General features: G+C 43.9%; 1 protein-coding gene across 1 annotated transcript in view; it reads right to left on the reverse strand.

The window, feature by feature from the left end:
• The window catches only part of PKD1L1 (polycystin 1 like 1, transient receptor potential channel interacting), a 174,504-nt gene that overhangs the window by 104,310 nt on the left and 57,606 nt on the right, over positions 1 to 12,588 (reverse strand). Inside the window, exons 20-22 of the mRNA XM_075557310.1 lie at positions 9,154 to 9,280; positions 7,876 to 8,071; positions 6,948 to 7,004 (exon numbers count right to left, since the gene is read on the reverse strand). Of these exons, the coding sequence (XP_075413425.1) occupies positions 6,948 to 7,004; positions 7,876 to 8,071; positions 9,154 to 9,280 (380 nt within the window). The remainder of the gene's footprint in view (positions 1 to 6,947; positions 7,005 to 7,875; positions 8,072 to 9,153; positions 9,281 to 12,588) is intronic.

Genomic DNA, 12,588 nt, shown 5'->3' on the forward strand with positions numbered 1-12,588 from the left:
CTCCCCTATGTGTCCACCAACTTTGAATCCACGTGATTCTGCGCCACCAGCCTGCGGTCTTTCTGAGTCACAGTTCACAATTCTGTGTCACTGGCATGGGGCTGTGTGAGTCTGAAGGAGGGATTTATAGGCTGGTATCAAGCTTGAGTTGAACTGGGCTGGGATGCCTTCTTGATGGAAAGCTTTCTCTTATCCATAGATAAGTGTCCCTGTATTTGCTTCTCTAGACAACCCCAACACACGGAACCTAGGTGGCACCATGGCTGAAGCATTAGGAGACAAATCAACAGGTTGATCATTCAATCCCACCAAGTTCTCTAGGGGATAAAACTAAGACAGTGTTCTTCCTTAAAGATTTATAGCCTCGGAGAGTCTACAAACCAATTCCATCCTCTACTATGGGTTGCTATGAATCAAAATTAACTCAATGGCAGTAGGCATTTAAAAAAATTTAGACAGTGAGATTTCAGGGTTTTTCTGTTATAACAGTTAGCATTACTTTAACTAGTGTATGTGATCTACAGAAATGAAGTATTCTACAGTTGAGATATAGATGTCCAAAATTCAATGATAAATCAAAGGTGGGAAAAGCACTTTGATAACCAAACCAAACTCCCTGCCATAAAGTGGACGCAGACTCATAATGGCCCTAGAGGACAGGGTAGATACCTTTCTCCGGTGGAACACTTGGTGATTTCGAACTGCTGACCTTGCAGTTAGCAGCCCAACACAGAACCACTACGCTACCAGGGCTCCTATTTTAACAAAGCCATGTACACCTTTCTCTAGAATAAACAGAAGAACGTTGCCTGCGGGTCTCTGTGGAGTTGCCACTTGAATCTAGCCTTAACTGAAAATATTTCACCCCTAATGAAATAAAGTATAAAATTACTCTAGGCCAAAGGGAAAAGGTGCTACTCTGAAGATGCCTGTGAAGACACCATATATTTGGAAGTAAGAAACATTCAGAGTGAGTGAAAACTAGGAGACAGTCAACAAAGCCCACATGGAAGAAGAACACCAGCCTGTGTGATCACAAGGTGTCAAATGGATCAGGTATCAGGCATCATCAAAAAAAAATCATATCATTGTTAATGAGGTGGGGAGTGCAGAGTGGAGACCCAAAGCCCATTTGTTGGCCACTGGACATCCCCTTACAGAAGGGTCTCGGGGATGAGATGAGCCAGTTAGGGTGCGATGTAGCAATGATGAAACATAACTTTCCTCTAGTTCCTAAATGTTTCCTCTCCTCCCACTATCATGATCCCAATTCTACCTTAAAAATCTGGCTAGACCAGAGGATGTACACTGGTACAGATGGGAACTGGAAACACAGGAAATCCAGGGAAGATGATCCCTTCTGGACCAGGGGTGTGAGTGGTGATACTGGGTGGGTAGAGGGAGGGTAGGTTGGAAAGGGGGAGCTGATTACAAGGATCTACACTACATGTGACCTCCTCTCTGGGGACAGAAAAGTGGGTTAAGGGAGACGTCGGACAGTGCAACATATGACAAAATAATAATTTGTAAATTATCAAGGGTTCATGAGGGAGCAGGGAGCAGAGAGGGAGGTGAAAAATAAGGAGCTGATGCCAGGGGCTTCAGTGGAGAGCAGATGTTTTAAGAATGATGAGGGTAATGAATGTACAAATGTGCTTTACACAGTGGATGTATGTTTGTATTGTGATAAGAGTTGTATGAGCCCCTAATAAAATGATTAAAAAATAAAAATAGGCGATAGTTATGTTGGTAGATATACACGACGTAATAAAGAGAGTAGGTTGTAGCCAATTTTGTATGATAAACTGAAGACATGAAGTGTATCCTCAAAGGATAAGGGAGTTTTCAAGTATTTTTAGAGTGAAAGAAAGGTGGGACCAAATGTGTCTCTAACGAAGTTAGTTCTAGCGCTGAGAGAAGGATGCGGTGCGAAGAGAAGATGGTCTTTCTATTGACCTAGAGCACAAGCATAAGATAATGGAGATAAAAATCAAGGCAAGAGAGCTGGGAAGGAAGTGGCAGTGTCTACTGTGTAGGCAGTCATTCGTTCAGCCACATCTATCCGCTGCTCTGCTGCTGTGTATCACAAGTGATGCTATGTGGCGAGCAGGAATGAGAGGCACTTTCATCATGGAGCATATATTCCAGTGAGGAAAGAGGAGCAATAAAAAATAAATAAGATAGAGTGTGAAAATATCAAAGAAGAGAAATGAGGCATGAGGAGGTAACAGAGGCATTGTATTATTTAATGTGACTCTTCGAGACAGTGTCTAACTCCCAAAGAATGTCCTTTCCTGACATGGGCCTGATAAGAAGGTGGTGGTGGTGGTAAGCTACTGAAACGATTCACCTGCGAGTGATTTCAAACAGGATTCCTTGATCCTGCGATGTATAAAATGAGCCCCTGAGAAGCAGAGGGATGGATCTTATTTATTAGCAAGAACCAAGGGCAGAGTGTAGACCCTGGACCGAGATCCTTGAGCTGGGCACATCCTGAATTCGGATCTAGCATCTCTTGATCAACAACTAATCTCAGTATCTCTCACTGGCAGTAAAATTTGCTAATGCAACTCTCTCATTGCCATTGAGCCAATGTTGTCTCATAGCACCCCCTGCTGTGCGTTTTGGAGAGTGTAACTTTTTACAAATATAGAGAACACCGTCTTTCTCGCGGGGCTGCTGGTGACTTGTAATCGCAGACCTTGCAGAGTGCATCCCAACATGTGTAACCACTACACGACCACGGTTTCCTCATGCTCTTTCCTCACGCATTCTGTCTGTGAGTTGCTCAGGAGTTATTGCAATGGTACTAGATTCTAATAATTAGCACCTAGCTCCTCTTCCCTCCTCTCACTGCCATCGAGTAGATGGTGACTCATAGCCACCCTATAAGACAGGGTAGACCTGCCTCTGCGAGCTTCCCAGACTCTGATGCTTTTTAGGAGTAGAAAGCCCTGTTTCTCCAGAGGAGTAGCTGTTGGTTTCAAACTGCTGGCCTTGCCGTTAGCAGACCAACTTGTCAAACCACTACGCCACCAGGTCTCTCGATAGGGAAATTACAGAACACGAATTAATTCAGTGGAATTTGCATCAGAAGGGTGATTGGTTGTGATGGCTCCAGATTCTTAGAAGTATGGTTTATTTTTTTGTTTGTTTGTTTTAAGAGACAGAACTAAATAGGCATGAATGTCACCTTCTGAGCATGGCTAATTTGGGTCTTGTTACATGCAATAGGTATAAGTTGCAGCTGGGAAGAAAACAGCTGCTTCTGTAGGGGCCTGGGACTGGGGGAGGGGAGTCTGGATGATTAAATTTAATAGGAGACCAGTCCCTCCCTGGAACCATCCTGCCAGTCCTCTGGCCATAAATACATCAACAGACCCTGCCCAGAGATTATTGTGCTTAGATATTATTTAAAAGGCTAAGGGGCTATCTGCTTATTTGGCTTCACAATTGATACTCAACATTTCTCCAGTCTGGTACAGTAATAGGGGAAATCAGCCATGATGACAGGAAACTCATCGTGATTGAAAGAGTGTGTAAGTCTGCCTGCAGCTTGTATTTGATTCAGTGTGCTAAAAGGAGAGGCTTAGGATTGAAAACACAAGACTTTCTTTCCTTTCTTTTTCTTCCCTTTTTACTTTGAAGCTGTGGTGGAGTTACAGGACTAAGAAAGAAAACCTGAAGCCCAGCCAGAACTGTTGAAAGAACAGATGTTTTACATTTGAAGGGAAGAACCCACAGAGAAAAGACTGTTTGGCTTCTGACCATTTTGAGGAAGCACTTTGCCCCTGGATGCATCAAAGCAGGAAAGTTGGTGCCCACTTCTGAGCCTGAACGTGAGAGAGAGGGGTGAGCTTGGTGTGCTCATGTGGCAACCACCTGGATCCACTTCCCGCATGACAGTTGGAGGAAATGCAGCCGTGGAGAGATAGGGCTGATATGGATATGTCTCATTGATACCCAGTGATGTGATCCACTGGGGCTAATGAGAAGAGAAGAGGAAGGGCTGGCTGATATGATGTTTAAAACGCTGTGTGGGTATTGAGACTTTGAGTAAGAATTAGCCCCAGTGACCAGCTAGACTTAAGTGTAGAAAAGTGTATTGGGACTGCCAAAGCTTCCAGCTGGTCCCAGTTGACGTAGCATGGATGGCTAGGGCTGAGATTAATAGGGCCTGACTAAATGAAGAGAAAGATGCTCGACTTAGAGAGCTAGTGTACATTGCTGAGTTATGATTGGCCTGCTTTCAACTGAATGTTGCTTGTGCATGCAGATGGCCAGAGATCCAACCAGAAATGAACGCTCATCACAGCAGGCCCCAGCATTGGGTTGAGGAACAGGAACACGCCATTTAGAATATGTTTATTCCAAATGGAAGAAGATGCATGCTTGAAGTGGCTGACAAACTCTTAAGGCTAGGTCTAAATTTAAAGGGAAGAAACTTGCAAGACAAGGCCAGAGTTAACCCTTCAACATGAAAGGGGAAACGGCTAGAAGAGCCAGCGGGTGACTCAGCGGGACAGTGATTTATTTAATGTGACTCTTCTAGCCCAAACCTCCAACTCTCATCAAATTGACTCCTCCCGGGTCTGTTAGGAAGCTGGAGAAGATACTGATAGGATTCACCTGTGCGTAATTGCAAACAGAATTTCCTGGAGTGCCATCTTGCTGAGTATAAAATGACCCCTCTGAGAAGCAAGAAGATGGATCTAATTACCAACAAGTACCAGGAGTAAAGTGCAGTCTCTAGACTCAAGACTCCTAGGAAGTAACTCTCCTGGATCCAGGTGACAGTTATATAATCAGAGAAGCAACAGCAGAACCAGGAGCCAGGGCATGGCACTTGGGCATGGCACTTAGCAACTTGAGATGAGCGCTTTTGCGCAGGCACTGGCTTGCAGAGTGGGGTTCCTGTGGGCATGTAATTGAAGAAGTTGGGCTTTCTGATCCACCGAAGTGTCGTGGAATGCCTTCAGAGTGAGGATTCTTAGGGTGTGGTTCCTTGGGCACTTATAGGGAACTGGGGTGCTGACCCATGGAGCCTGCACGGAATGCCTTTGGGTTAAGGCTTATAGCAGAGTGGTATACCCCTTTTGACATGAATTTGACATGAATAGCAGACTTGAAGCTGCTTCGCATGGCCTGGCCATCAAACAGCCTGCGCATTCTTCTTTTATAAACCCTTTAATACTGGGTTTTTTTTTCTGTGAAAAATCTATGTAGCCATTGAAATGGCTATTAGAACCCCGGTATAAATTATAGAACGTTTAATTGTGCTGGTATAGGAGGAAAGGCATCTTTAGATTGTGAGCCAAGGGTGGCTTTTCTGCAATATATAATTTCAGTTGAGAAAGAAATGATAGAGATTATCTATTAAAGGAGTCCTCAGGAGCGCTTACCAAAGGAGGGGGACATCACCCTGGCTCTGAGCCAGTGTGTGTGGAGGACGGTTAGAAGGGAGAAGCAAGAACAAGATAGGAACAAAGGACGGGTACGTTGCTTGAACTTTACCATAAGTGTGATGAGAAGCCAAGAGGTCTAAAACAGGAAGCAGCATTCACTGATTCAAGCATTCAAGATGGCCCTTCTGCTTTCTGTAGGTTGTATTATGAGGTGGCAGGAAAAGAGGCGAAGATAACCAGCTCTTATCTTGGATGAGAAATGAAGTTTCCTTTGATTAGTGTGGGAATAATTGAGAAGGAGGGATCGTTTAGATCCACTTTGTTGGGGAGGAATTGTGAAAGCACAGAAAGTGGGTGCAGAAAGAAAAGGAAGTGTTCACAGATGACCCCTGCTTTGCACTTGAGATTCTGGAGGGAAGGGGGTGCTCCTTCTGAAAGGGGGGAAAATGAGAGATGGGATTTGACAGGGCAGGTTGAAAGAACGGCCTAAGGCGTTGGGATGCACAGAATCATAGAGACGGGTAGCTGGATCTATCTGAGGCAAAAGCTCTGGGGACAATCATGTGTTAAAGACATAAATTCATGTAAGGAGATCACTTCAAGGAGACCCAAGACAAAATCCTGACGGCCTCCACTTTGAAATGGCAGGAAGAGAAGGAGTGGCTAACAAAGGTCAAATGAAAGGAACTGGGAAACTAGTGTTGGGAAGCCGAGACAAGAGCAGTGTTCCCAGAAGGAAGAGGGGCATTCTGTAGAACATGAATGAAAGAGGAAGAGGAGTGAGATTTGGAAACACAGCGCTTCAATGACTTTGGTAGGAGCAGAGCAGTGTTAGTGTTCAGATGGAGATGGAAACAAGATGATAGTTTCCACACACATGAGAAAGAGCAAGTATAGGTGAGGCAAGGAAACTAAAGGAGGAATGTTCTGGAGAAGGCAAAAGGGGATAATAGGTAGAATCGCCACTTAGAGCCACACAGCCTAAGTGCTGCACAACTCGAGTCAGACAGACGGAACTGAGGTGTAGTGACGTGGCCTGGGTGAAATGCTGACCACCAGTGGAGAGCCAGGTTCTTGCTGGGAGCAAGGGACCCTTTCTATGACGGCAGCGTGTGGCTGTGAAAACAGCTGTGGCTGTAGTTAGATGGACAGGTTGATGGGCAATGACTTAGAGCAACGCAGTGAGAACGTGGCGTGAAGGGGGTGTAAGTGAAAGGTGCTAAAGATGTGATGAGAAAGAAGTTATGGAACAAGAAAATTCAATACCAGGAGTTATAATAAAGAACATGTCCTTTATAAACTTATGCATGCACCATATTTTTGTTCATTTCTATTTTGGGTTTTCAGTCTTGTACATTAGGAAAGGAATTCACCAGTGATTTGAGATGGGCAGGGCCAGTAAGATCAATTGTTTGGAGAAAGTCTATTTCTAATCTAAGTTTCACAGCATGACTTTTATAACAGATTCTTGAAAAATGGATCAGTGCCCTCACAGTTACACAAAAAAGCAGAAAAATACACTGGGAGAAAAGTAGAACTCACCTTATTAGGGAAGCTTATGAGACCTCGCAGCATAAGGACCGAGCGAATGATTTCTTCCTGAGCAGGAGACGCAATAAAAAAGGAGAAGGGTAGCAGGAGGGTGCAGGGAGGAGAGGAAGGTTAAGTTAGCTTACTCCTTTAGTTCAAATCTATATAGTATACAGCTTGCTAATATGGAAATAAATGAGAAGCTATGTTTCTCACACCGAAAGGCAGACATTCTTTGAAAATCATACTTACAATTATTGAGTCACTTCTGATCCACAGTGACCATACAGAACAGGGTAGAACTGCCCCTGTGATTTCCGAGACCAACTTTTACAGGAGTCCGCATTCTGTATGTCGGCCAATATTTTGACCTCTTGTTTATACTACTGTTCTAGTGTCGGCCCCTTTATGTCCTGTCACCACACACCCAGGCAGTTGGCCCAAGTAAAAGGGAATGAATTCATTGACATTTTCAAAGAGACCCATGGAAAATTATGGAGGCAGTATAAATGTTAGTTTGAAACAATGAAAACAAAAGAAGCGCCAGAAATGTTTAAATGACACCATGACTTAGAAATGTGGGCATTTCTTTGAAAATGTCACATATTCATGAAATTGATTCCATGAAATATTTCTGTTATGAAGACAAAAATCAGATTAGATTTTAATAATTATAGAAATTTTTGCAGGATGATTAGTTGTGATGATTATAGACAACCAGTCTATCTCTGTTAGAAATCCATAGCTTTCATTTGTGAAACATAGAAACAGGATGGAGAGGACACAGCCACTTAGCAAAGCCAAACTGAGTGGGTTACTGGTCTTATTTCTTGACTTTGTTTTTTAAAGCATGATTTCTTGATGGCGGGTCAACTAGTCATAGGCCCTCTTCTACTGAACAAGCCCAGAGGCATTAATCTCATGCTCTTCAGGACCCTACCTGGTCAACAAAATCTAGTTTGAATACTGAAGAAATTAATGCATCCTGTGTTGCCGACCAATGGCCACATGAGCGGCCTCTGTCCTCCTGGGCCAAACGACTCAGAATCCTGGTGATCATGATGATGTAGTTGCTGATTTCTGTATAACTCCTCATCAGCTGGAGGGTAGATAGGTTTTTCAAAATGGAATTATATCTGGAAAAAAACAACACCATAAAGCTTGTGTTTTCAGGACAGCACCTGCACCAGGGTGACTATATGGCATATGGCAGATTTTTCAAGTATAATCACAGGAAACACTTATTTTTCCCATGCACAACCTCCACTAAATAATCATGGAGCTGTTAAGAACAAATATGTGGTCAGGTGACCATTGCTGCAGTTGGATGGCTTGTGGGAAAAAGGAGAGGCAAACATTGTGGGGGATATGAATGAACCATAGAATAAAGACATTCTGAGCAAGAGAATGGAAGAGAGACTGAAACAGATCAAGAGAGCACTTATTTCTCCTGCCTCCTGTTTCAATATTCGATCCAGCTACTTGGAGCAGCACTGGACTAGGAACAAGAAGAGAAACAATGACATAGAAACATCATGGCAAATGAATGTGGTCTAGACTCAGACAAAGACATGACCATAGCTGACCAAAAGTTCACGAAGCCGGCAGGCAGTACCTAAACCTGTAATAGATTTGACATCTCAATGTACTTATGGTTTGAATATAAACTCACATTCACATTTATTTACTTATTCGCTGAATTGTTTGTTTAAAACCTTGCATTATTTCACTTATTTGGACATGGAAGGGAATCATGATATAGTGGAGGGAGTCCTGTTCGTGAAGGCACGTTTTCTTTTCAATTTCCTTGCGGTCTGGCCTTAATAACATTAAGTCATTAAGCAGCTGCACTTCAGTTTCTCCATGATGGTTAATGAGGACAAAAGTGTGGGCTGAGGGGATGTTCTAAAATTAGACTGTGGCGAGGATTACATAGCTCTGCAAACATACTAAGACTACTTTGAATGGGTGAGCCAGATGGTATGGAAATAGCATCTTAAAGTTGTAAAACAGAAGAAGAAAGGGTTTGGGAAGCATATTCTAAAATGTGCTAGAAACACCAGTTACTAGGAGCAGAGTGGTAAACCCAGGACTTTTTGTTTCTTATTCTGAGTCTCTGGCACTCTCTCACCACCGTGTGGCCAATTTGGGGAAAAGCTATTTCCGGGAGAAATAACGCCTGCTCCACGATGTGGCACGGTGGCATGACATTACTCACAGATCCTCGCTTAGGCAATAATTGGCAGCGGCCGCATTCTCAGGGTGACGAGGAAGCACGGTCACGGCCACAACACAAGGCTGCAACTTGGATCCTTCCCCATCTGTGATCTCAGTGGAAACCATGACTGTAAGAAAACATGGCAGAAAAGGTCGTTCAGGACATACGGACTACAGGAACGTCTCTTTATATAGACGCCAATTAGACAACATGTCAGGATGAGCTCAGCTCTGGCAAAGCTAAGGGCGAGATGAAATGGCAAGCTATGTTCCCTTCCAAAGTCCTACTGTCAGAATATTATACAATCAATAAATCGAACTTGTGTTGAATAGATCTATGTGCCCAGATTAGCAAAGGGGAGATGATATATGGGATGTTAAAAATTTAAAAAAAACAAGGCATGAATACTGAAATTAAGGTTATTCCATTGGTCTAAGGGAACCAACATACAGGCATAAAAAATAAAACAACTCAAGAGTTCCAGATATGGAATGCCAAATAGATTGGAGTAGACTGCAGGTATTCCAAGAATGAGAAGTAGAGGAGACCATTGTTTGCTGGGATAGGAAATGAGTCATTCATTTCCATGCTCTCATCCGCTCATGCATTTGACCAGCCAAAGTCTGATGCTAAGATGCCACAGGTGACAAGGATCAGTCTGTGCCCTCAGCACTTCTGTGTATTCACTATTAGAGTAATATTAAAGACACGAAGAATACCAACATAGAGGTATGGTGACCATGCAGTCCCGGCCGCATCCCGGTGACACGATTGTGAAGGCTGGTGTGAACGGATTTGGCCGCATTGGGTGCCTGGTCACCAGGGCTGTTTTCCACTCTGGCAAGGTGGAGATTGTTGGCATGACTGATCCCTTCATTGATCTGAACTACATGGTCTACATGCTAATATGATTCCACCCACAGCAAGCTCAATGGCACCATCAAGGCTAAGAACGCAAAGCTTCTCATCAATGGGAAGGCCAACTCCATCTTACAGGAGTGAGATCTCGTCAACGTCAAGTGGGGGGAGGCTGGTGTTGAGTAAGTCGTAGAGTCCACAGTTGTCCTGACAACCCTAGAGAAGCCTGGGGCTCACTTCAAAGGCGGTGCCAAAAGGGTGATCATCTCTGCCCCTTCTTTCGATGTCCTCATGTTTGTGATGCATGTGAACCACGAGAAGTAAGACAACTCCCTCAAGATTGTCAGCAATGCCTCCTGCACCCCCAACTGCTTAGTCCCCCTGGCCAAGGTCATCCATGACAGTTTTGGCATCATGGAAGGACTCATGACCACAGTCCACGCCATCACTGCCACCTAGAAGACCGTGGACAAGACCTTTGGAAAACTCTGGCACGATGGTCCTGGGGCTGCCCAGCACAGCATCTCCACATCTAATTGCGCTGTCCAGGCTGTGGGCAAGGTTATCCTGGAGCTGAACAGGAAGTCACTGGTATGGCCTTCCGTGGTCCCACCTTCAGTGTCTGTCATGGATCTCAACTGCAGTCTGGAGAAAGGTGGCAAGTACAACGACATCAAGAAGATGGTGAGGCAGGTGTCCATCTGATGGTCCCCTAAAGGGCATCCTGGCCTACACTGAGGACCAGGTTGTGTCCTGTGACTTCAGCAGTGACACCCAATCTTCCACCTTTGATGCTGAGGCTGGCATTGCCCTCAACGACCACTCTGTCAAGCTCATTTCCTGGTATGACAATGAAATTGGCTACAGCAACAGGGCAGTGGACATTATGGTCCACATGGCCTCCAAAGAGTAAGAGCCCCCCCTGGACCACCAGCCCCAGCAAGGGCACTACAGGAAGAGAGGCCCTCTGCTGCTGGGGCGTCTTTGCCCCCAACTCAACCCCCCAACACACTGAGAATATTCCATCCAGACCCCCTGAAGGAAGGAGAGGGGCTTAGAGAGCCTGCCCTTGTCATGAACCATCAATAAAGTACACTGTACCCAGAAAAAAATGAAGAAAAGAAATCCAATGTATTGCATTGGGGACATCTGTTGCCAAGGGTCTCTCTTGAAGTGTTAAAAAGCATAGATGTCATTTTGAGGACTGAGATGTTCCTAATCTAAGTCATGGTATTTCTATTTCCCCATATGCTTGTGGAATTTGGATAATGAATAAGAAATAGCAGGAAAATTTTGATGCATTTGAATTATGGTTTTGGAAAAGAATATTGAAAGTACCATGACAGAAGAACAAGCAAATCTAACTTAGACAAAATACAACCAGAACGCTTCTTAGAAGCAAGGATGGTGAGAATTCACTTCATATATTTTGGATATGTTACCAAGGGAGAACAGTCCGTGGGAAAAGACATTCACTTGCTAAAGTAGAAGAAGATCTCAATGAGATGGATCAGCACAGTGCCTCTAACGCAGGACTCTTGGAAGGATGGCATGAGTGGGCAGTATTTTTGTTCTATTTTCCATAGGATCACTCTGAGTCAGAGTTGATTCAATGCCACCTAACAATGACAGTGCCCCCACCAGAAGAGCACACTAACTTTTCTTGAAAGAAGTGTATTTAGTCAGGACACTCTATAGACACGACCTAAAAAACTCACTGTCACGGAATCGATTATTTAGAAGTGAGGCTGGTGGAAATTTCTTCCCTCTACTTTGGACATGTAACCAGGAGGGACGGACCAGTCCCTAGACATCATGCCTGGAGAAGCAGTGAGTCAGAGACACAGACAGAGGAAGGGCCTCCGTGAGATGAATAGACACAATGACTATAATTCTGAACTCAAGTAACAATTGCAGGATGTGCAGGCAGGGCCAGCCAGTGCTTCCTTTTGCTGCACACAGTGTTGCTACGGGCATTCACTCACTGGATAGCACCTAACACGGCAACATTCTCAACAGAAACACCATTTATTTTAATTTTCAAAAATTATAAAATTTTTGCTCAACTGAATTGGCCGGATCTAGAAGATGATTTGAGTTGCTTCTAATGAGGGGAACACTTTTTTATGAAGAAAAAAGTAATTGAGCTGGGCAAAAATAATCTTAATCATTCAGACCAGTGAAACTGCTACCTCGGTGATTTTGAACTTCAGCTGCATGTGGAAGCACAAAGTCTAAAGCAAAGTCTCACCCCCAGATATCCTAAGTTAACAGGCGTTGGGTGCTGCAGCAGAAACTTGCAGAAATGCTTGCATTCCTATGTGCTGCGTTGAGGACAGTTCCCAGGAAGTTATAGTTATGAACTGTATACGATAATGAAGGCGGGAGAAGAAAGTTGTCAACATAATGAAGTTAATTTCATTTTGAGATAGTTCTGTGCTAGCTCCGTTTCTTTTTCCAATGTCCCTGAGATGTTCCATTACCCTCATACTTTCTTCTTTGAAGCAGTATCTTGAGTTGGTTTAGACTACATCAAATGCAACAGTTAACAAATATTACTTATTTAATTAGTGCTTA

This window comes from Tenrec ecaudatus, chromosome 9 (assembly GCF_050624435.1).
Source record: "Tenrec ecaudatus isolate mTenEca1 chromosome 9, mTenEca1.hap1, whole genome shotgun sequence".
Taxonomy (NCBI): Eukaryota; Metazoa; Chordata; class Mammalia; order Afrosoricida; family Tenrecidae; genus Tenrec; species Tenrec ecaudatus.